The 20,595-nt window shown below is 28.6% G+C and overlaps 10 protein-coding genes across 10 annotated transcripts; 4 read left to right on the top strand and 6 right to left on the bottom strand. All coding sequences in view use genetic code 12, as the record gives it.

The window, feature by feature from the left end:
* Nucleotides 1-27: 27 nt before the first annotated feature.
* Nucleotides 28-816, bottom strand: KGF54_001975 (uncharacterized protein; the record flags this gene model as incomplete). The annotated part of the gene is made up of 1 exon (XM_051762403.1): nucleotides 28-816. The coding sequence occupies one exon, from the start codon at nucleotides 814-816 to the stop codon at nucleotides 28-30; it is 789 nt and encodes a 262-aa protein (XP_051620487.1).
* Nucleotides 817-1,070: 254 nt separating this feature from the next.
* KGF54_001974 (uncharacterized protein) lies at nucleotides 1,071-2,447 on the top strand (the record flags this gene model as incomplete). Its single annotated transcript, XM_051762402.1, has 1 exon — nucleotides 1,071-2,447. One exon carries the CDS (start codon nucleotides 1,071-1,073, stop codon nucleotides 2,445-2,447), a length of 1,377 nt encoding a protein of 458 aa, XP_051620486.1.
* Nucleotides 2,448-2,781: 334 nt separating this feature from the next.
* Nucleotides 2,782-6,081, top strand: PIM1 (ATP-dependent Lon protease; the record flags this gene model as incomplete). The annotated part of the gene is made up of 1 exon (XM_051762401.1): nucleotides 2,782-6,081. One exon carries the CDS (start codon nucleotides 2,782-2,784, stop codon nucleotides 6,079-6,081), a length of 3,300 nt encoding a protein of 1,099 aa, XP_051620485.1.
* A 130-nt stretch (nucleotides 6,082-6,211) lies between these two features.
* Nucleotides 6,212-7,753, bottom strand: KGF54_001972 (uncharacterized protein; the record flags this gene model as incomplete). Its single annotated transcript, XM_051762400.1, has 1 exon — nucleotides 6,212-7,753. One exon carries the CDS (start codon nucleotides 7,751-7,753, stop codon nucleotides 6,212-6,214), a length of 1,542 nt encoding a protein of 513 aa, XP_051620484.1.
* Nucleotides 7,754-8,159: 406 nt separating this feature from the next.
* Nucleotides 8,160-8,717, bottom strand: NHP2 (snoRNA-binding protein; the record flags this gene model as incomplete). Its single annotated transcript, XM_051762399.1, has 1 exon — nucleotides 8,160-8,717. One exon carries the CDS (start codon nucleotides 8,715-8,717, stop codon nucleotides 8,160-8,162), a length of 558 nt encoding a protein of 185 aa, XP_051620483.1.
* A 264-nt stretch (nucleotides 8,718-8,981) lies between these two features.
* On the top strand, nucleotides 8,982-9,854 carry KGF54_001970 (uncharacterized protein; the record flags this gene model as incomplete). Its single annotated transcript, XM_051762398.1, has 1 exon — nucleotides 8,982-9,854. The coding sequence occupies one exon, from the start codon at nucleotides 8,982-8,984 to the stop codon at nucleotides 9,852-9,854; it is 873 nt and encodes a 290-aa protein (XP_051620482.1).
* Nucleotides 9,855-9,889: 35 nt separating this feature from the next.
* On the bottom strand, nucleotides 9,890-12,730 carry SEC26 (coatomer subunit beta; the record flags this gene model as incomplete). Its single annotated transcript, XM_051762396.1, has 1 exon — nucleotides 9,890-12,730. One exon carries the CDS (start codon nucleotides 12,728-12,730, stop codon nucleotides 9,890-9,892), a length of 2,841 nt encoding a protein of 946 aa, XP_051620481.1.
* A 368-nt stretch (nucleotides 12,731-13,098) lies between these two features.
* Nucleotides 13,099-15,651, bottom strand: KGF54_001968 (uncharacterized protein; the record flags this gene model as incomplete). The annotated part of the gene is made up of 1 exon (XM_051762395.1): nucleotides 13,099-15,651. The coding sequence occupies one exon, from the start codon at nucleotides 15,649-15,651 to the stop codon at nucleotides 13,099-13,101; it is 2,553 nt and encodes an 850-aa protein (XP_051620480.1).
* A 518-nt stretch (nucleotides 15,652-16,169) lies between these two features.
* KGF54_001967 (uncharacterized protein) lies at nucleotides 16,170-17,882 on the top strand (the record flags this gene model as incomplete). The annotated part of the gene is made up of 1 exon (XM_051762394.1): nucleotides 16,170-17,882. One exon carries the CDS (start codon nucleotides 16,170-16,172, stop codon nucleotides 17,880-17,882), a length of 1,713 nt encoding a protein of 570 aa, XP_051620479.1.
* Nucleotides 17,883-18,028: 146 nt separating this feature from the next.
* Nucleotides 18,029-18,634, bottom strand: RBR2 (putative lipase; the record flags this gene model as incomplete). The annotated part of the gene is made up of 1 exon (XM_051762393.1): nucleotides 18,029-18,634. The coding sequence occupies one exon, from the start codon at nucleotides 18,632-18,634 to the stop codon at nucleotides 18,029-18,031; it is 606 nt and encodes a 201-aa protein (XP_051620478.1).
* Nucleotides 18,635-20,595: the final 1,961 nt, after the last annotated feature.

Below are 20,595 nucleotides of genomic sequence, written 5' to 3'. Positions count from 1 at the left end.
TCATTAAATTATACATTCGTAAACATTCTATTCATTAATATTCTCACCTTCTTCTTCATCACTTAAAGATGAACTTTCTGTCAGATCCTCCTCTTCACTTGACTCTTCTTCATCAGTAGTAGTCAATTCATGAGGTTTGCCTCTTTTCCACAATTGTTCCCTTTCGTCACTATCGCACCATTCAGACTCTTCTGACTCTTCTTCATCACTACTAGTTTCTTCAATGGAGCTATTGCTGTCGTCTTCCTCATCTGAAGAAATTTGTTCTTTCGTTAGAAACATTTTACATACATCTTCAGTGATCAAATCATCACACCAAGATTCAATTAACATTCCCATAAATAATAAACTCAGTTCATCCATTGAATCTAAATATTTGGGTATCCTCTTTTTATCATCTTTTCTCAATCGACTTCTCTTCCCGTTTTTCTCAACCTCATTTATTACAGTGTCTTTTTCATCATGACTATATTTTTTAGATACAAAATAATGTATAGCTTTTAATAAATCAGAAGAAGGTAAATTTGAGTTATAAACTATAGGAATTTTCAAATGGCCTGGCTTTATCATATCTAACAAATCATCAGGTGGAAATGAATTACCGTATTTAAAAAACACATCATCTAAATCTGAAGCTGATTTATCTATTATTATTTTTATACCTTGTGGAGTTTTAATTAATTTGTGATTTATTGATTCTTTATTATCAACTAAATATTTTCTATTAATTGCTCTATTTTCGTGATAATCTCCATTACATGCATTGTATATGTTTGAGTTGTTTAGTAGTTTTCTATCCAATCTTGATATATTCATTGCTAGTTAGTTGATTTAATTCTATAAAGTATTCATGATGTAATAAAAACCATTTGATCTGATATTGCAAAAAAATTAAAATGGATTGGTAGCATCGTAAACTTTTTTATTAACACAAAAACACAAATTATTAAGAAATCTTAAAAAAAGGTAAACAAATGAAAAATCAAGTAAACAACCAATAAGTAGTTTCAAATCATTAAAGATAAATAAGAATTATTCAAGAAACCAGAGTAACCACATATTTATATCAAATGGTTGATTTGCATTTGATAAGAACACATGATGAATTAAGACAAGAATTATCAAATCTAATAATATCGAATGAGCTTAGGGCATATCAAATTACAACCGCTATACTTAAATTAGGAATTATTCAACAAAATCAATTACAATCAAAAAAACCTGCAAAATCAAGTCCTAAGAAGAAAGCACCATCATCAAATGAAGAGCACCATTTTGAAATAGAATTGAACAAATTAAAACAACAATACTCAACAGAATCAAAATTAAAGGATGTCAAACTTGACTCATTCAAGAAAGAAAATGAAAAATTAAAACTACAAATTAAGAATTTATCAACCGCACAATCTAGTAAAAGATATACATCTTCATCCTCGTCGTCATCTATAAGTTCAAATTTTTTCAAAAATCAAAGAAATCGAATACCTAGTGGTAAATCGATTTTTACACCTGATAAATTTAAATCATCAACTAATTCAACTTATGTACCATTTTATAAGAGACTGACTTTCACTACTATATTTGATGATGAGTTAATGACACCAATAAAGAAAGAAAAAAAGAAAATGGTCAAAATGGAAAATAAATTTAAAGATATTTTAGAATCTGTACCAGCAGAAGATATAAACTCAAAATTAACAGAAGATAACGAAAGTGATGAAAAAGAAGAAAACGAGGAAAATGAAAAGAAAAATAACACAGCTTTAACTTTAACAATTGGACCAAGTGCTACTTCATCACCTACTGCATTAAGACAATCAACGACACCATCCAAATATATCGAGAATTTTGATAACGAAGATGATGATAAAAGTGAAGAGAAAGATAACCAAGCACCACATCAGCAAGATCAAGACTTAAACTCCAAAACCAGTACGAAAAGTCCATCACCAGATTTCACACCACAAAGACGACCAAGAATGACAAGAAGTTTAACTTCATCAGCAGCAGGACCGAATAATTCAACTTTTAATAATACAGATACTAGTAATCTACATATCTCAACAATAACTTCTCCAACTACATTAATTATGCAAAATAAAACCAAGAATCTTGAATCTCATGATTCACCAACAAACAACAAAATCAGAAAGATCAAAAAGATTAAAAAAATAACATCAACAGATCCAGATACGTCTACCACCAAAATCAAGAAAGAAAATTCAATTTTTAACATTTCTTCATCTGATGATGAAATCGATACAAGTTTTAATATTATTAATAAATTTGAAGATTCTCATTATATTGATGATAAAAATGATTTAATTGATCAACCTATAGTTTTACCAAAGAGGAAAAGAAAATTGAGTAGTGATGATGATAATCAAAATGATTTTGGTGGTGATGAACCTTTGAAAAAGAAAAGAAACGTTTTTACTATTGACTAATATTCGAATTACTATTTTTATAAGACAATTTAATGAACGATCAATGATTATTTGAGAACCGTTGTAATTTTCCAGAATGCTTATGCGAAATCATTCTCTAGATTCTTTGTTGGTCGATAAACCATTTTTACTCGAACGAGCCTTGTATGACCCTAGTCCAAATTTCTGCTTCGAGTTGGTAGCTTTACCGGTATTAGTAATAACTTTTAATATTTTGTTTCAAATTAAATTCCGATTTAAATTTCTTTATTCAATGGCGAATATTTATTTGTTTTTTTACAACCAAAAATCTGTATAATTAATATATCAGAAATCTACAAGTATATCTACATAGATGATTAGAACGGATAAGTTAGGTACTTGTCGTCAGATAAGGAGAAATCTACTTAAAAAGTCTACCAAAAATCATAACAAAATTATAAATCTTATACGAACTGCAACTACATCAACTTCCACACAACAAACTTATTCATCATTATCTCCACTTTTATCACAAATACCATATATACCTTCATCAAATATTCCAAACCCCTTTGTACATAACAACCATAGCATACTAAATGAATCATTATATTTTGATAAATCAAAACCCGATCAACCACTACCAAAAGAACCCAAAGATAAAAATGAACCACCATCAAATGATAAAACTGAAGATCCTCCAAAACCAAACGAAGAAGAAATAGAGAAAAAGGATGATGAAAAACCAAAAGATATAGTAGAAGAATCAGAAACTAAAGTTAGTATAGATCCTAATGCACCTGTTTCATCATCAAATACAGTTTCATCAAGTGGTGGAGATAACAGTAATGATGGGAAAAATGATAATAACAACAATAACGGAAATGATGGTAAAGATGATCAACATCTCGTGAACTCTAGGACTGGATTGTATACTCCATTTCTAGCAATACCGATGAAAGATCGTCCTTGTTTACCAGGTAGATATTGTACAATTACAGTAACAGATCCAGAAGTTATAAGATGTTTACAGGAAGTTGTTGAAACAAAAGAACCGTATTTTGTATTATTCCACGTGAAGGATCCCAATGATGAAGATGCTCATATAGATATTATCAAAAACAAAGAATTTGTTCATGAAATTGGTACATTATGTCAAATTGCAAAAGTAACACCTTTGGATTCAACTCATGTACATATTTTAGCATATCCTCATAGAAGAGTTAAATTAGTTGATTTGAGTACTCCGAAACAAAAAAATGAAAATATTGAACAACAACAAGAAAATTTTCCCACGGCTTACTTGAAAAAATTTGATATTTCATACGCTGCAGTTCAACCAGTTGAAGATGAACCATTTGAAAAAAATAATGTTGAAATTCAAGCATTAATAGAAAGTATCAAGAGTTTATGTTCAAGTTTTTCACCTAACCCATTAGCAGCAGAAAGTGGTAGAAAAGTATTAAATGATCCTTCCATGTTGGCTGATTATGTTGGTGGATCAGTATGCGGAGATGCTAAGCAAATTCAAGAAATTATGGATAGTTTAGATGTTCAAAAAAGATTAGAAAAAACTTTGAAGCTATTAAAAATCGAAGTTGATGCGGATGAGATAAAAAGAAAAGCTCATATAAACATGAGAGAAAGAACTGAAAAACAATATGCTCAAATGTTAATCAAGGAATACACTAAAGAGTTATTAAAAGCAGCAGGGATAGGTGAAAATTCAAAAGCTACTAAATTTGATGAACGTTTAAAGAAATTAAAAATGCCGGAAGAAGCAATGGAAGCTTATAAGACAGAAAGAGCAAGATTAGGGACTCAAAGTGATATGGAATCAAATGTTGTTGAAAGATATCTTGATTGGTTAACTCAAATTCCATTTGGTATATATTCAAAAGATTCATTCAATGTTAAAAAAGCAAGAGAAATTTTAGATCGTGATCATTATGGATTAAAAGATGTCAAAGATAGAATATTAGAATTCATATCTGTGGGTAAAGTATCTGGTAATGTAAATGGTAAAATTTTATGTCTTGCGGGTCCACCAGGTACTGGGAAAACTTCAATTGCAAAATCTATTGCGGAATCATTGAATAGAAAATATACTAGAATTGCAGTTGGTGGTGTACAAGATGTTCATGATGTTAAAGGTCATAGAAGAACTTATGTTGCATCAATACCAGGTAGAATCATATCGGCTTTAGTTAATGCCAAAACATCAAACCCTTTGATGTTAATTGATGAAATTGATAAATTAGATACAACATCACATGGAGGTGCAGCAAGAGCATTTTTAGAAATATTAGATCCTGAACAAAATAACGCTTTTGTAGATAATTTCATTGAGGTGAAAGTTGATTTATCAAAAGTTTTATTTGTATGTACTGCAAATTATTTAGGATCAATCCCAGCTCCATTGAGAGATCGTATGGAAATTATTGAAGTTAACGGATACACAAAACATGAAAAAATTGAAATTGCAACAAGACATTTAATTCCTGAAGCATGTAGAAAAGTTGGTTTACAACCTGGTTTAGTTGATATTTCAAGAGACACTATACTGAGACTAATTGATAAATATTGTCGTGAATCGGGATTAAGACATGTCAAAACTTTGATAAATAGAATTTTTAGTAAAGCTTCTATGAAAATTGTTGAACAAGTTGAAGAAACAAATCCTCAACAAGAAGAAATTATTATTGAAGAAATTAAAAATGATGATGTCAAAGAACAAGAGAAATTGGAAAAGGAAGTTGAAGCTAAACCAGAGGAAGCTTCTACTGCTGAGACTACTGTTAAAGCTGAAGAAGCTATTGAACCTAAAGAAGAATCATCAAAAGAATCTGAAGAAAAACCAAAAGAGGAAGAAAAACCGAAAGAAACCCCAAAAGAAGAAGTTGTTGAAGAAAAACCAATAAAATTAGAATTACCAGACAACATCAAAATAGATGTAACACCAGAAAATTTAAAAGAATTTATTGGACCAGAAATATATACAAAAGATAGAATTTATGAAACTTTAAAACCAGGTGTTGCAACAGGTTTAGCATATAATAATTCAGGTGATGGTGATGCCCTTTATATAGAATCGATTTTAACAGATTCAATAAGTTCAGATTTAGGAAATGCAGGATTACATGTAACTGGTTCATTAAAAGATGTTATGAAAGAATCAGCTTCGATAGCATACTCATTTGCAAAACAATATATGATTTCAAAATATACGGAAAATAAATTTTTTGAAAATGCTCATATTCATGTTCATTGTCCTGGTGGTGCAATTCCAAAAGATGGACCATCTGCAGGTATAGCTTTTACATCATCATTAATTTCATTAGCTTTAAATAAATCATTACCTAACGATACAGCAATGACTGGAGAAATAACATTAACTGGAAGAGTTTTAGCTATAGGAGGATTAAGAGAGAAAACCCTTGGTGCTAAACGAGCAGGTTATAATAAGATTATATTCCCAAAAGATTGTGAATATCAATTGGAAGAAATTCCAGAAGAAGTTAAAGAAGGTATAACTTATTACCCAGTTGAATGGTATAATGAAGTATTTGATCATTTATTTGACATTGACCAAAATGAAGGTAATAATGTATGGAAGGAGGAATTTGAAAAATTAGAAGCTAAAAAGAAATCAAAAAAACTGAGTAGTAATTAGAAATTAAAGGTTCATACATGTATATAAGTAAGTTTTGTACAATATATTTAATAACATTATTATAGTCATTGTTTAACATTAACTTAATCGTTTATTCATTCTAAAAAACATCGTACATCATTCAATAATTTTATTTTGTATTTTTCTCTTCTTCTTTAATCTCACCAAAGAAATTTTTAACTTCTTCTTCAGTAACAATCTTACCTTGTTCAGCAAAAGGTTTAAAGAAATCACGTAACTTTGATCTTATTTTATCATAAGCTTGTATACTTTCAATAGCTTGACCTCTTGGTAATTGATGTATAGCATCAACTGCACACATATCTAAGTAAGATACTGTCGTTGACCATTCTTCTTCACTTGAATCTTCTGGGGGTTCATAGATTGGATCTTCTTCGTATAGATATGAGTTGTTTTTGAGGAATGTTGAAAGTTTTGAATTTGGTTTGAGGTTTGGTAATGAGGTTTTGATTTGATCTTTGAATCCGTTTGATAAGAAAATCGAATAATCTTCTTGTTGTGTTGTTGAAGACGGTGATGATTCAGTTTTGATTCTTTTGTGGTCTTGTTTATGTTCTTTTTGTTTTAAGTTGTACCATTCATCTACTGTGTTTATACCTTCAAATCTTGGTAATTTATCTAATATAACTTTAGGGAAATATTTATCAAATTCCATAAAGACATCTTTAAATTTATCAACACAATCCCAACATATAAAACTATCAAAAGTATCCAAATTTGGAAAATATTTTAGTTTTTTTATCATTTCATAATCTTCTTCTTCCATTTCATGTATTTCTTGTTCATTCATTCCTTCTTCTCTTTCTTGATTCTTTTTAGTTTCTTCTTCAACATTATCATCATATGCTTTTCCAGCTTCTTCCTTAGATTCAGCAGAATGTTGTTCTTCACTTACTGTTTCAGCTGCATCATCTCCTTGTTCAGCAGCAAATCCAGGTGGTGATAATTGATCTAATCTATTTTCTCCAATACTATACCTTGTATTTTCATTTTGTGTAGGTTTTTTAAAAGCATCTGGTTTAAAACCCATTATACATTTATCATGAAACCAATCTTCGCCACATTGAAATCCGAAAAAGCATTGAATCATATTACCTGTTTCTTCTAAAGGATTATAAGGTTGTTTACATCCACAAAATTTACCATCAAAATTTTGATTATATACATTAGATAAACTTGGGATATCTTCAGCTGGTAATGATACATGACTTGAACTTCTTGAATTTGATGAACCATTAGACATAACTGATGATTTTCTTCTTTGTCCATTTGATTGTTGTTTTTTATAATCTTGTCTTCTTAATTTACATGCACCATCTGGAGTTTTAGACATTCTAGTAGTTCCACAATCACAAACAAATGCTCTTTTGGAAAATAATTCAACTAATTCATGTTGTGAATGACATTGAATAGAACATGAATAACATATACCTATTGGTGTATTATTATTTGTTTTAGAACATGTTAAACATGCAAATATTGGTTGTCTTAATTCTCCTTTTTCATAAGTACATTCATCGAAACTATAGGGCATTTTACGTTTGGCTTCTTTTTCTAGTTCTACTTGTTGATGAATATAATCTATAGCTGTCATTGATTCTTGCAGTTCTGTTTTGGAAGAACTAGTACTTGATTGTCCTTCGGCTCCCATATTGATTTTTTTTAATTTAGCAAAGCTTTAAATGAGTTCTTGTAGTAATAGCTAAATCCTTCAGTAGTAAATTGAGGATAGATTAACAGTTTTATTATAGGAAATGGCTAAATAGTGTATTTAATATAAGTATCAAGTTGTTGTTATTTGTTGATGAAATTTTATAATCGAGTTTGTATTTTTCAAATTTGTGTTATTTATTGCAGTTTGAAACTAATTGCTTAATTTTAACTGAAACAAAAGTTGAGACAATTTGTTTTGATTAAGATACTAAGAAGAATAAACATCTACTTCGAGAGAAGAGAGAGCTACGTATAGTGTCGGAGATCAAGTGTTATTTTCCAACTTTTTTTTTAAATTTCAATAGTATACAAATTTTGTTTATTCAACCTCATCTTAATTTCCTCTAATCAGTTATACTTATTTCAGTTACAATTTCATCATAACCTTCCCTATATTCATCAACTTTATCAGCATTTTTCTTATTTTTCCCACCTCCTGGTACAATCATGACACAAGAAGTTGGTCTTTTAGTAGCACCAGCACTTCCCAAATCTTCTTTTGATGGTATAAAAATATATGAAACTCCATTATCTTCACATAATACAGGAATATGAGATATAACATCAGCAGGACTAATATCACCTGCAATAATAACTAAACCTTTTTCACCTTTTCTTAAAGCTTTTACAACTTCTTTAACTCCTCTTTTCACATGTTTTGCTTTTGATGCTCTTTTAATTGTTTTTAAGATTTTTTTATTTAATTTTTTGGATGCTAATGGTTTTGCAAATGGTAATATTGCTGACATTCTTTTTTCATAATTATCTTCTGTTGATTCATCTGTTGATTTAGGTTTTGATTCTTTTGATTCTTTTGATTCTTTTGCTACTTTTGGTTCTTTGGTTTTAGATGAATCTTTTACTTTTGGTTCTTTGACTTTCCCGTCTTTCTTGCTCCCCATTTTGTATGTTATGTGTTGTATCTTAATGTAATTAAATGATTTAGTTGTAAAATAATGGATAATCAGTTTGAAGATGGTTGAAAAATTTAAGATGCCTTTTTTTTTTCCTTTTGGGTTATTTTCAGTATCAGTGGAATTGGTAGCATTTTCTTTTGATTTTAATGTATTTACAATTACAACTATCAAGTGATTACTTAAGTTTCAGATCATATAAAGTAACGTTCAATTAGTTGTGAGACATACTTCAAATCATAGAATAATAGTATGGTAGATAATCAACAAAATAGAAAAAGAAAAAAATCACGTCATCACAACAACAACTACCATCAACAATCCAATCACCAACAATCACAACCACAAGATTCACAATCATCATCAACATATATACCGAACAATTCACAAATACAATTACAATTAACAAATGACAAAAAAGATACAAAACCAATAAAGTCACAATCAGTAGATGAATCAAAAGTTTTGCTGTTATTATCGAAATTTGCACCAAAAGTTACAATTACTAATCAAACAAAGCTAACTCACATAACTATAATACTAAGTGAATCAGAATCTCAACTACTAGAAGCCAAGAATTTAAAACAAATATTGGTTGATAAATTCGGTATAAAAGATCTTGTGGTAGAAAATAAAGAAGGTAATATCGACTCACTAATAACGATATACGGCCAACCAATATCAATTTCAAAAGCAATTACATTTTTGGTATTTGTGGTGAACAGTCAATTAAACAATCTAGCTAACGAATTATTCACTTTAAAATCATCAAATTACAAAATCCATTTATTACTCAAAACAGCACAAAGAGTTCATGGAATAAAATATATGGATAATCTTTCAATAAATTATGATATTGATAGTTTCAACGTTTTCATTCAAGGTGATTTTAATTCCATTTTCAATTTCTTATTGGATGTTATAGAACATGGTGGGAATGAAATTGATATTAACTCAATAAAATGTGAATCTAATTTTGGTATACATTTAGATCCTGCTTTGAAAAATATAAGTAATGAAAATTTAAAATTAAAAGAAAGTAGTAAAAGTAAATTATTAAAATATTTATATAATTCACTGAAATTAAAGCAATTAAAATCAGAAAATAAGAAAAAAAGTAAATGAATAAATGAATAAATGAATTAATTTTTGAGTATACTCTATACACGAGCTAAAGCTACATTTTTACCTTTTCTAGATATAGAAGCAACTCTATCCCCTAAACTTAAAGCTAATCCTTGTCCCTTTGATCTAATTCTAACATGACCAATTATAGGTCCACCATCAGATTGTTTTTCAATACATAAATTAGCTAATGCATCTTCACCAAAAGTTGATCTTGAATATAAATTAGCAGATAAAAATTGACATTCTTCTCCAACTATTGCACCTGGAGTTAAACATTTCATGTTTGTACCATTCATTAATTCATCTAAATATGTTTTAAGGGAAGTTATTGGTGATTTTATTGTAATTTTATTTTCCCATTCAAATTCATTCCACATTTTTCTAAATTGTGATTCTGAACATGTTGCTGGTTTAATATAATCCATTATATCTACATGAACATCATTTAATATCACAATTGTTGATTCATCTGAATGTTGTCCATCATAAACTATATTTCCAAATATAACTCCAGTATCTGCAGATGTAACTTTTATAGTAGTTTGAATCTTATAAAAACCATGTGGTCCAATGTTTGCAGTTGTTGGTTTATCAACAACTTTTAAATCTCCCAATGTGGCAAATTCAACTGATAAATTACGTAATGTAGTTGTTGTTTGATTAACTAATAATACATCTAATACAACATCATATTGATGTACTTTAACAAATGCTTCTGCATATATTGGATCTGAAAATCCAGTTAATTGTAATATTTTATTTAATCTTGATGATAGATTTTCCTTTTTAAGGTCACTACCTGATGCAGTGACTATATCATCCACATTTTTGTTACTTGATTTATTATCTTTGTCGAGTTGTCTAAATAATATAGAATCATCAATTTGTTCTGCATTAGCATGTAAATCTTTTGCTTCTGCTTCAGCTTTTTTCTCTTCAGCATCTGTAATTTGTGCTTTGAAAGCATCTTTTGTATCATCTAGGAATGTGGTGGTGATATCTTCAACATCTTCTTCATCATTTAATATCTTAATGTATGAGAAAATTCTATCTGCTGAATCTTCATCTATTTTTTTGGTGACTAATGAACTTTCGCCCAACCTTATTATTGATACCATTATTAAAAGTGCTTCTGCTTTTAATGCATTTAATATTTTTGATTGAGTTTTTAATTTTTGTAATCTTAAAATTAATTTAACTAATGTACTTGACAAAACAGCACCAAGATAAAAATCACCAGCTAATAATTGTTTTCTTATTGGAGTTTTACTATCATCATCAAAACCGTTACTTACTTCTGCAGTTAATGCAGTTTCTGTAGCATAAGTACCATCAGGTAAAACAGTTGGACCTTTTCTTTTATGTACTGATTCTCCATCTTCGTGAGTTTCATGTTTTGGATCTTTTGATTTTAATTCACTTGTTACAATTGGAACTTCTCCAATACTTGATCTTATATATTTCCATGCATCTTGAATTAATTGTTCATCTATTGCATATTCTCCAATAACCCATAATGCACCTCTAAATACTTTACCACTTTTAACATTTGGTAATGCTAAAATTAATCTCCTTATAATGGATTCTCTTAAATGTGGGAATTTTTCAACAACTTCTTTTACAAATGTAATAACTTCATATGCAGCTGTTGAATTTAAATCAGCTATTGAATCTAATAAAAGATCAATAACATTTGCTGCAACTTCAACAAATCTAATTGCTAATATGTGTATAGCATTAATTAATATTTGTCTATATTCTGCATTTTTATCATCATTTGATAAACTTGTGGCTTGTAATTCTTTTTTCAATAATTTGACTACATCTTCAACATTTCTAGATGTAATAAATTCTAAAGTAACATCTAATGCTTTTTTTCGAACATCTAAATCTTGTGATGATAAGACTCTTAATATTTCTAAAGATAAATCTTGTAATACTCCAGGATGTTGTTTATTTAATTGATTTATTCTTTCTAAAGTTATAATTTTAACATTATTATCAGATTCTTTTGTTGCTAATTCAACAAATTTATTACCAGCCAACAAAATGGATGATGAATTTGAAGTTAAAACCGATAATGTATTAGCAGCTTCATACATTACAACATTTGATGAACTTTCAACAATTTCTGTAATTAATTGAGTATATTGTTGTTTTAAATTTGGATTTTGTATTGAATCCTTTTTGATAAATTCAATAAATGCTAATTGCAACAAAGGATCCAAAGTATCAATAACACTTATATTATCTTGAATATATTGTAAAGCAGCATTTCTATTTAAATCTCCTAAACAAACAAATGCATTTCTTTTACAAACTGAATCATTTTCATCATATAAGAATCTATAAATTAATTCATCAGCATCAGGACATAAATGATCACTTACTTTATATATGGACCATAATGCAAAAACTGCATTTTTACGAACATAAGCATGTCTATGTTCAAGACATTGACGAACATTTGGAACTAAAGTTTCTAATAATTCAGGTTCTTTTAATTTATTCAAATATCTTAAAGTATTACCTCTAATGTATTCATTTGGATGTTGTAAATCTCTTTGAATAGCATTACAAACTAAAATCATTTCATGTCTCATTTTACCATTTTCATCTAATTTTGGACAAACTTCCCAATAATGATATAATAATTTTTTTAATTCTTTATTTTTTGATGGCATTACAAATCTAATGATATGCATTAATAAATCAGGTAATGGATCTCTATTTAATATTGTTATAAGAATTTTTTTCATTGTATCTACTTTTACTTCATCTTTTCCCTTTTCTAATAAGTTCTTGTATTCATTTGTTGATATTTTATTGGCCGTGTTGGGCTCGTAAATTAAAGTATATCCACTATCACTCATTGTAGGGGGTTATTTGTTGTGTTGACTAATGGTGGTGATAATCGAATTGATGTACAATTGATTTGTGAAAGTTATTTTTGGTTGTAATATTTTATATTGTTTGTTATTTGATATACGTGTTGGTTGGAAATTTCCAAAAATTAATTTTGATCTAACCAAATAATATTTGATTTGTACACTACTAATTATATCACTATATTACTACAAACAAATAATTAATGCTACAATCAAAGAATAACTTGATAATCATAAATAACTTTGTCATTAAATATTAAATTAAATTAATTATATAGAAGTCGTTTGGATATAAATATAGTGTATGTACATATAGATTTTTTGGGGTTTTTTGCGTATGAAGAAGCAAAATATTAATCACTATCAGAACTATAATCAGGATTGGCTAATACTAATTTTGGTCTTTCATCAACTTCAGCTTCATTAATAAATCCATTAGATCCAAAACCATTAACATATCCATTAGTATTACTAACATTATTATTGGTGTTATTATTAATCATTAAATCATCTGTACCATTATCACTTTTTTCAGTGATATCATCTTCTTCATCATCATTTTCTGGATGAGTATCAGTATATTCATAATCATCCACGTCTCCGTATTTATAACCACGATGTTGATAATAACCTGTAGTGATCTTTTCAGAAATACTACCTGAACTTTCACTAGAAGCAACAGAATCACTTCTCTTGATACTACTATTTCTGTGATTTTTGGTACTATCAGTATTTGTACTTGCTAATGATTGAGTATCTCCTGTTAATAAAGACCCATCTGTTGTTGTTCTCTTAAGGGAGTTTTCTCTTGATGTTGATTTGTTGATTGATTGACTACCTGAATTGACATTTTTTAAAGTGGTCGATGAGGAAGAAGCATTTGTAGTTGGTGGTTTTGAAATAGATATACTAGTTGAATAATCATCACCTTCATCTATTTCAGCAGCTAATAATCTTGGTTTTAAATGTCCATGTTTTAATTCTACTCCACTTGTCTTTTTTCTGTAATTTGAATTATTTGAATTACCTGCTAATCTCTTATATTTACCATTGGAATTATCTTTCATTGCTGTTTTATCAATTGGTAATATCCCCACTGGTAATTTCCATTTTGATGGACCTGACTCATTAAACGCAGTACCTGCATTTCTTCTTATTGTTAATACGTAATTGGATCTTTCACCTTCTCCTGGTTTTAAACTTAATGTTTTTTTGAGTGTGGCTAAGTTGACGTTTCGGTATGAATTTGAACTTCTGATGGAGCCCATTGAACTTGATGTACGATGATAAGTACGTTGTGATCCACTTGTTGGATTGTAATTTTTCATTGATGAAATGTTGGAATAAAGTGAAACATCTGTTTTGGTATGTTGTAATTGTGGTTGATGTGGTGGTGGAGGTGGTGGTGTTGGCTGTTGAGATTGTTGGAAGTTAGGTGATTGGGAGTTATAGTAAATTGGTGGCGATTGTCCGATAAAAGTTGATGAAGGTATTCTCGAACTTGTAGTTGGAGTTCTTGAATATGATGATCTTGCACTTGTTGAGCCTACAGCTGGAGCATTTGATGAAGATGGTGTTATTGATTGATCAAAATATTGTTTTGGTTGAGTAGGTGAAGTTATTGATGTGTCTGATGATTTATTTGATGATGAAGAATCCAAAATTTGATAATTTGAATTTGAATTTTGCAAAGTTGTTTCGAAGGGATTTATATTTTCTAAATTTGTTGTATCCATCATATAATTTTGGATAATTTGTGGTGAATTTTCAATTGATTCTGTTGGTGTTGTTGTAGTACTATCGTTTGGTGAGGCGATTGTTGAATTTACAGGGTAAGGAACTTGTTGTTGTAATTGTTGATGTAATTGATTAGATTGATGAGATCTAGTTAAATCGAAATCCGTAACAGGATCATCTAATCTTATCAGGTTCCTTTTATTTAAATTTAAATCGTTAATAAATTCATTTTGTATTGCATCTGTTTCTTCATAAAACTTTGTGTTTCTTTTTGATGAATATCTACTCTCTGCATCATTTGAATTTGAATTTGAATTTGAATCTTCAAATTGTAAAAAATTATCAATTTCAGATTCCAAATCTGCTATAATATCTCCCGTAACTCCTGTATCTGAATGCAATTCCGGTTCTGAATGTAGATCTTGATCTTGATCTTGATTTTCTTGATTTTGTACTATGCCAGATCTACTTGAAGATTGTGGACTTTGTAATTGTGAAGTATTGGTTGATTTTAAATTCCCACCAAAATCAAAACTATCTAGATCACTTGGTGGTTTTCTTCGTAGTTTATTTGAAACTGGTGATGGGGTCGGACTTGGCAGACGTATGCTTCTTGAATATGAGGGGGATGATAAATTGGGGGATGGATTTGACTTGTAGTTTTCACTAGCTGGTGATGTTTGAATGGAAATGTTTGGTATGTTATTAGTTGGTTGTGTTTGACTATATTGTGTATGAGGATTATATGGTTGATACAGAGGTTGTGTTGGTGGTGGTTGATGATGACTCGTTACTGGTGCATGGTTCATTTGTTCATGATACTCATTATGAGGTGTTTGAATTGGAATTACGGGTATATTACTATTGTTATTATTAGTTGCTCTTAATGTACTATTTGAGGATTTTGAATTTATTGATTTACCTGAACTATAATGCGATGAAGAGTTTACAGTGCTTGCGCTTGAATAATTTTGTAATGGTGGTTTATTCAATGGTTTTGGGTTTGGTGAAGGTAATGGTGATAGACCTCTTGATTTTGGTATATTTGATGAGTTTGATGATGGAACATTAAGGGTAGTATTTGTTGATGTTGACGATTTTTTGTCACTCGGTGAACTTTGACCAAATATGGAGGAAATTCTTGATCCAAATCTTTTCTTTTCCGACATAAATTAAAAAAATGTTGTGCTATGTGTTAATGATGTCGTGACAATTGAATTAAGTAAGGCTGGTAGACCCAATTTATTGATGTTATTATTTAAAATAATAAATTTATAATTTATACTTGATCAAATGATTCTGAAATTGAATGATTTTTAAAATTACTGACTTTATAGCTTTAAAACTAACTAAAAGAATTAACTTTAGCTCTTTTGAATTGATATCTCAATTAAAATAAATGAATGAATGAATGAAATGATATATAATATTCAAATATATATCGAATATTCTTAAAACATTAAATCAATAAAGTTTCGTTAAATAAAAAATTCTTATTTAACTTTATTTCGTATAATTTAATGAGAGAAAAATTAAGAAATAATTAAAGAGATCAATGACATTTTTTTATTATGTCTTAACATTTTTTTATCGACACTCGCTTGATTTTTTGCAACACAATTTATTCAGATAGATAGAAATATCAGTATTACATGCTAATAGATTGAAAGATAAAATCATTCATCAAATGAATGGTGAACATAAAGAAAAAAAATCAAATAATAAACTACTATCACATACTTATAATAATTACAAATTAAGTGATTTACAATCAATTAAATTTTATAATTTATATAATGAACAAGAATCACATCAAAAATCACAAATAGATTTACAACAAGAACAACAAAATATAAGTCCATACAAAAGATTGGGGAGAAGAAGAAGTACATTAACTACAATACCAACTATACCAAGTACAATTGAACAATATGAAGATTCTTCTCAATTATATAATTATTCACAAAAAAGAATTTTAAATACATTAATAACTATTCAATTACCTAAATATGATAAACTACTATACGTGAGTAATGTAGCTGTTGATGAAATGAATCCACAATTTCAAATTCAATTACCTTCTATTCCACCTCATATTCATAAATTTCTATTAAATCTTTGGGTTTTAAATACTAGTAAATGGATATTATTATGTCAATATAAATTAAACTTGGATCAAGTACAACAAATTAATTATAGTATAGATGATGATTCGTTTGAGTATTTCAAAAATAATTCAATTTGTTTAGAATTAAATAATAAATGGTATACTTTTAGTAATATGATACTACCGAATCAAATAATACTAATAGATCCAAATAAATCGTCAAGTCATTTTACAAGATCAATTCCATCATATACTTTTGATCAAATAAGATCAATCAATAATTTACACAAATCCATAAAGGAATTAAACACTTCAAAATACAAACTAAAGAAACAAATAAGTAAATATATCAAAGATATAGATGATTCAAATTTAAATACATTGCCCATATTAATATCTCAATTACAAAATAAATGTAATGTACTTTCAAAAGATATAGAATTAATCAAATCAAAAATCGAATCAATAAATTCCAAACTACATCAAACAAAGCAAGAAACAACAGATACAACAAAGTTTATAGAAAATTTCATCAAGATAGAAGAAATGGTCACGGACAAAATCGAAATATATAATTATGAAATTGAAACAATAAAACAAAACAGAGACTTAATGAAAGAAGAAATAAGACATAGATTGAAAAAAGATATTAAAGTAATAACCGATATTTTCCCAATAATTGATTCACCAACTCAAAATTCATCAGCATCAATTCCATCTTCGAATTTTGAAATTTTAGGGTTTCAATTTCCTGCAAATTATAAGGACCTAAAAGATATTTGTTATTATAATTCACAAACACTAACAAATTCATATTATCAACCACATTTTGAAAATGATTCAGAACTACATAATTTTCAAATCAATCAAATCAACACTTGCATATCATTCATTATAAAATTACTTGAAATTCTATCACGAACAACATTAACTCCATTAACTCATAAAATAGAATACATTAACTTTAAATATTATATAGTGGACGATAAGTCTATAAATTATCCCATACTAGGTAAGACATCAACTACAAAACCATACAAATTTCTACTAGAGTATGATCCGAAAGATGAAACTAATGAAAGGATTCTTACTGGTAATAAGAAATTTATAATAATGAATCAAGAATATGAATATGGATTAAAATTATTAAACATTAATTTGAAAAATTTGATAGATTACATTAAGCAAGATATTTATGATGTACCCTATAAAGACTTGAATAATTTACCTTTTGATTGTCATGATAATTTATTATGGAATTTGAAATATTTAGAGTTATTAATTACTGCTTAAATTTTGAAAATGTGAATTAAAATGTGTGTAATTTTTAAATAATATACATATGGGTATTTCAAAAAACCTATAAACTTTGAACGAACTGAAAACGATTGTAGTCTTTTTTCAAACAATGACTTGAACTTTTTGAAAAACTTTTTTTTTTACAATAAAGCAATAGCTAGAGCACCAATTATAGCTCCAAAACTAGTTGATAATCCAGCAGCTAAAGCAGTAGATCTTTCAGCTGCTTCATCTGATTTGGCAGCAGCTACAGCAGCTTTTGAAGAATCTATTGAATTTTGGGGATCATATGAAGTTTGTGCTGAAGTAGCTGATGCTCCATTATTTTGTGATGATTGAGCTGCAGATGTACTAGTAGAAGAACCACCATTTGTAGCTTGACTAGATGACCCACTTCCTGAACCACTACCACTTCCTGAACCACTACCACTACCTCCCTCACCAGCCTCAGCTTGAATTCTAGTATACCAAGGAATATTTGATGCATAACTTTCAATTTCTCCCACATTTATTTGATTTGAATCTAATAATGTTGTATATGAAGTATCAGTATATGTTAAAACTTGAGTTGCTAAAGTTGATAAAGCTCCTGGTATACCTGTTGCAGTTCCAAAGAAACGTATATAATCTGTTTTATGATCTTGAAAATCTCCAACTAATGCTGTGAAAAATTGTACATCTGATTGATCTGCTGCTTTGACAGTATAAAGTAAAGATATTATTGTTATTATTGAAGTTAATCTCATTTTTTGTAGTTGTGAAATATGTTATGAAAATAGTGAAAGTCTTGTGATTAGCTGACGGGTGGGTATAAAATTAATACGTTTGTAAATAGTTTTTATAAATTTTTTAAAAATGGTGCAATTTATGAACTTTAAATATGAACTTTTTTCTAATCCTTTTTGATAAACACAAAATAAAGTTTCTTTTAGGACTGTTGTAAAAGAAATGATGTTTGAAAAATATTATTATAACTTTAAATTAGTTTATTCAATTATAAATCAAGGCTATATAAAAATATATATTTCATATATTGAAATAATGAAGTTATAATAAAATAAATTCTTGAAAGCCCAAGTTATTTCCTGATTTGGAAATTTAATATTAAATATTCAAGTGTGTTGTATACAGGATTGATGTTTTAAATATTCTAATTTTAGTAGTCTATATAAAATTTAATCAATGTTTCATAATCAATTTTATATAAGTATCACGAATATATAATTTGCATTATAACCTTCCCCAGATTTCAATTAAGTTGGTTGGTCATCTTAGTGGTCTTGTGTATATTATTTTAGTATTTTTTTTTGACAGCATCAAACAATTAATTTGCCATATTTACCGTATTTTACCCACTAATTACCCCACCTATGAAGCTAAAGTATCAGATTGAACACCCAGAAACTTCGATATCATTGAAAACGTGACAACCTCAAGTCACTTATGATTCTAGGTAAGTAACCATTTATTCCCTTAAATTCAGTAAAAAGTGAATAGATTTACCCCCTCACAAATCATTTATAACTCCGTCAATTTAGTTCCAGTTGTCCATTCTTAAGTTTCCTTGATAGTTGGTCAAAACGAACTCCGTAAAAGAGAAGTCGAGCTACTCTTGATGGAGTTATTAATATTTGAATATTTTCCGTCTTTGTCCCTTACAATAATAGTTAAGCGTCGGATAAATACGGATTAGAAAATTGAGGTACGGATTTTGCAGTTAGGATGTCGGTATCAAATATTGCAACAGGGTTTGATTTAATACCTCCAACTAAAAGCTCAATTGCAGAACGATTTCAAAGAAAGTTAGTTTTGAAAAGTATTTGGATTTAAAGAGCAAAAGCCATGGTTTCAAAATTGACAAAAAAGAGCGCTAAAAGCGCCTGTTCATGAAGACACTTTTTAGCTTGAACATGAGGGTATAAATTTCTAAATTTGAGTTTTGACCTCTAAATGAGTATGGATCAATCTTTTTGACTATTTGCTAGGCTTTCAAAGAGTCAGTGATACCATGGAAAAGGTTTAGTAGTATTAGTCACGAGCATTAAGCTGAATGAGGTATTCAAAACATGCGGTTATAGAGATACGAAGCTAGTTTGTTCAAATTGACTAAAGAAGCGTTTCAGACTCATATTTAGTTCTTTCAGCTCCAGAGAGCTTTTGATTTTTAGTCTGTGTTGTGCTATTGCCTCTGACATCAACATCTTTAAGGTTTCGTAATTAAAACGTGGTTTGAGCTCAGCTTTAGGAAATCTGCATTTTCTTTAAGAATTTTTCAAAATTCATAGAGTCGAGAAACTGTGTAAAAGACAAAAATTACCCACTACAATATACTTTATGATGTTGATTACTGTGGTTATGAACATGAACTAAAATCATCAACCGCCTGAAAACTAAAAAAAAATACCTCACTAATTGGTAGACCAAAATAGGTCCATTTATTGTAAAAAATATGGCTTAGAAATTATAATTTAGACACTAAATTTTAAGCTAACTCTTTTGCAAGACTCCTATTTTTAGACCCAAAAACGTTTAATTTTTATAGTATATTCATTAAGTTTTGTAACATTTTCAATGAATGTTATTTTCAATATCAAAAGCCCCCCTGAGACTTTAAATCGAGATCTAAAAATAGAACCAGATTTATTGATTTACAACTTCCATTGCTACTCACCAATGTATTCCAAGACTTTTGATTGAATCTCTCATG

This window comes from Candida jiufengensis (genome assembly GCF_024610255.1).
Source record: "Candida jiufengensis strain CBS 10846 chromosome Unknown scaffold4, whole genome shotgun sequence".
NCBI lineage: Eukaryota > Fungi > Ascomycota > Pichiomycetes > Serinales > Debaryomycetaceae > Lodderomyces > Lodderomyces jiufengensis.
This window is presented reverse-complemented; position numbering and strand designations above follow the sequence as displayed.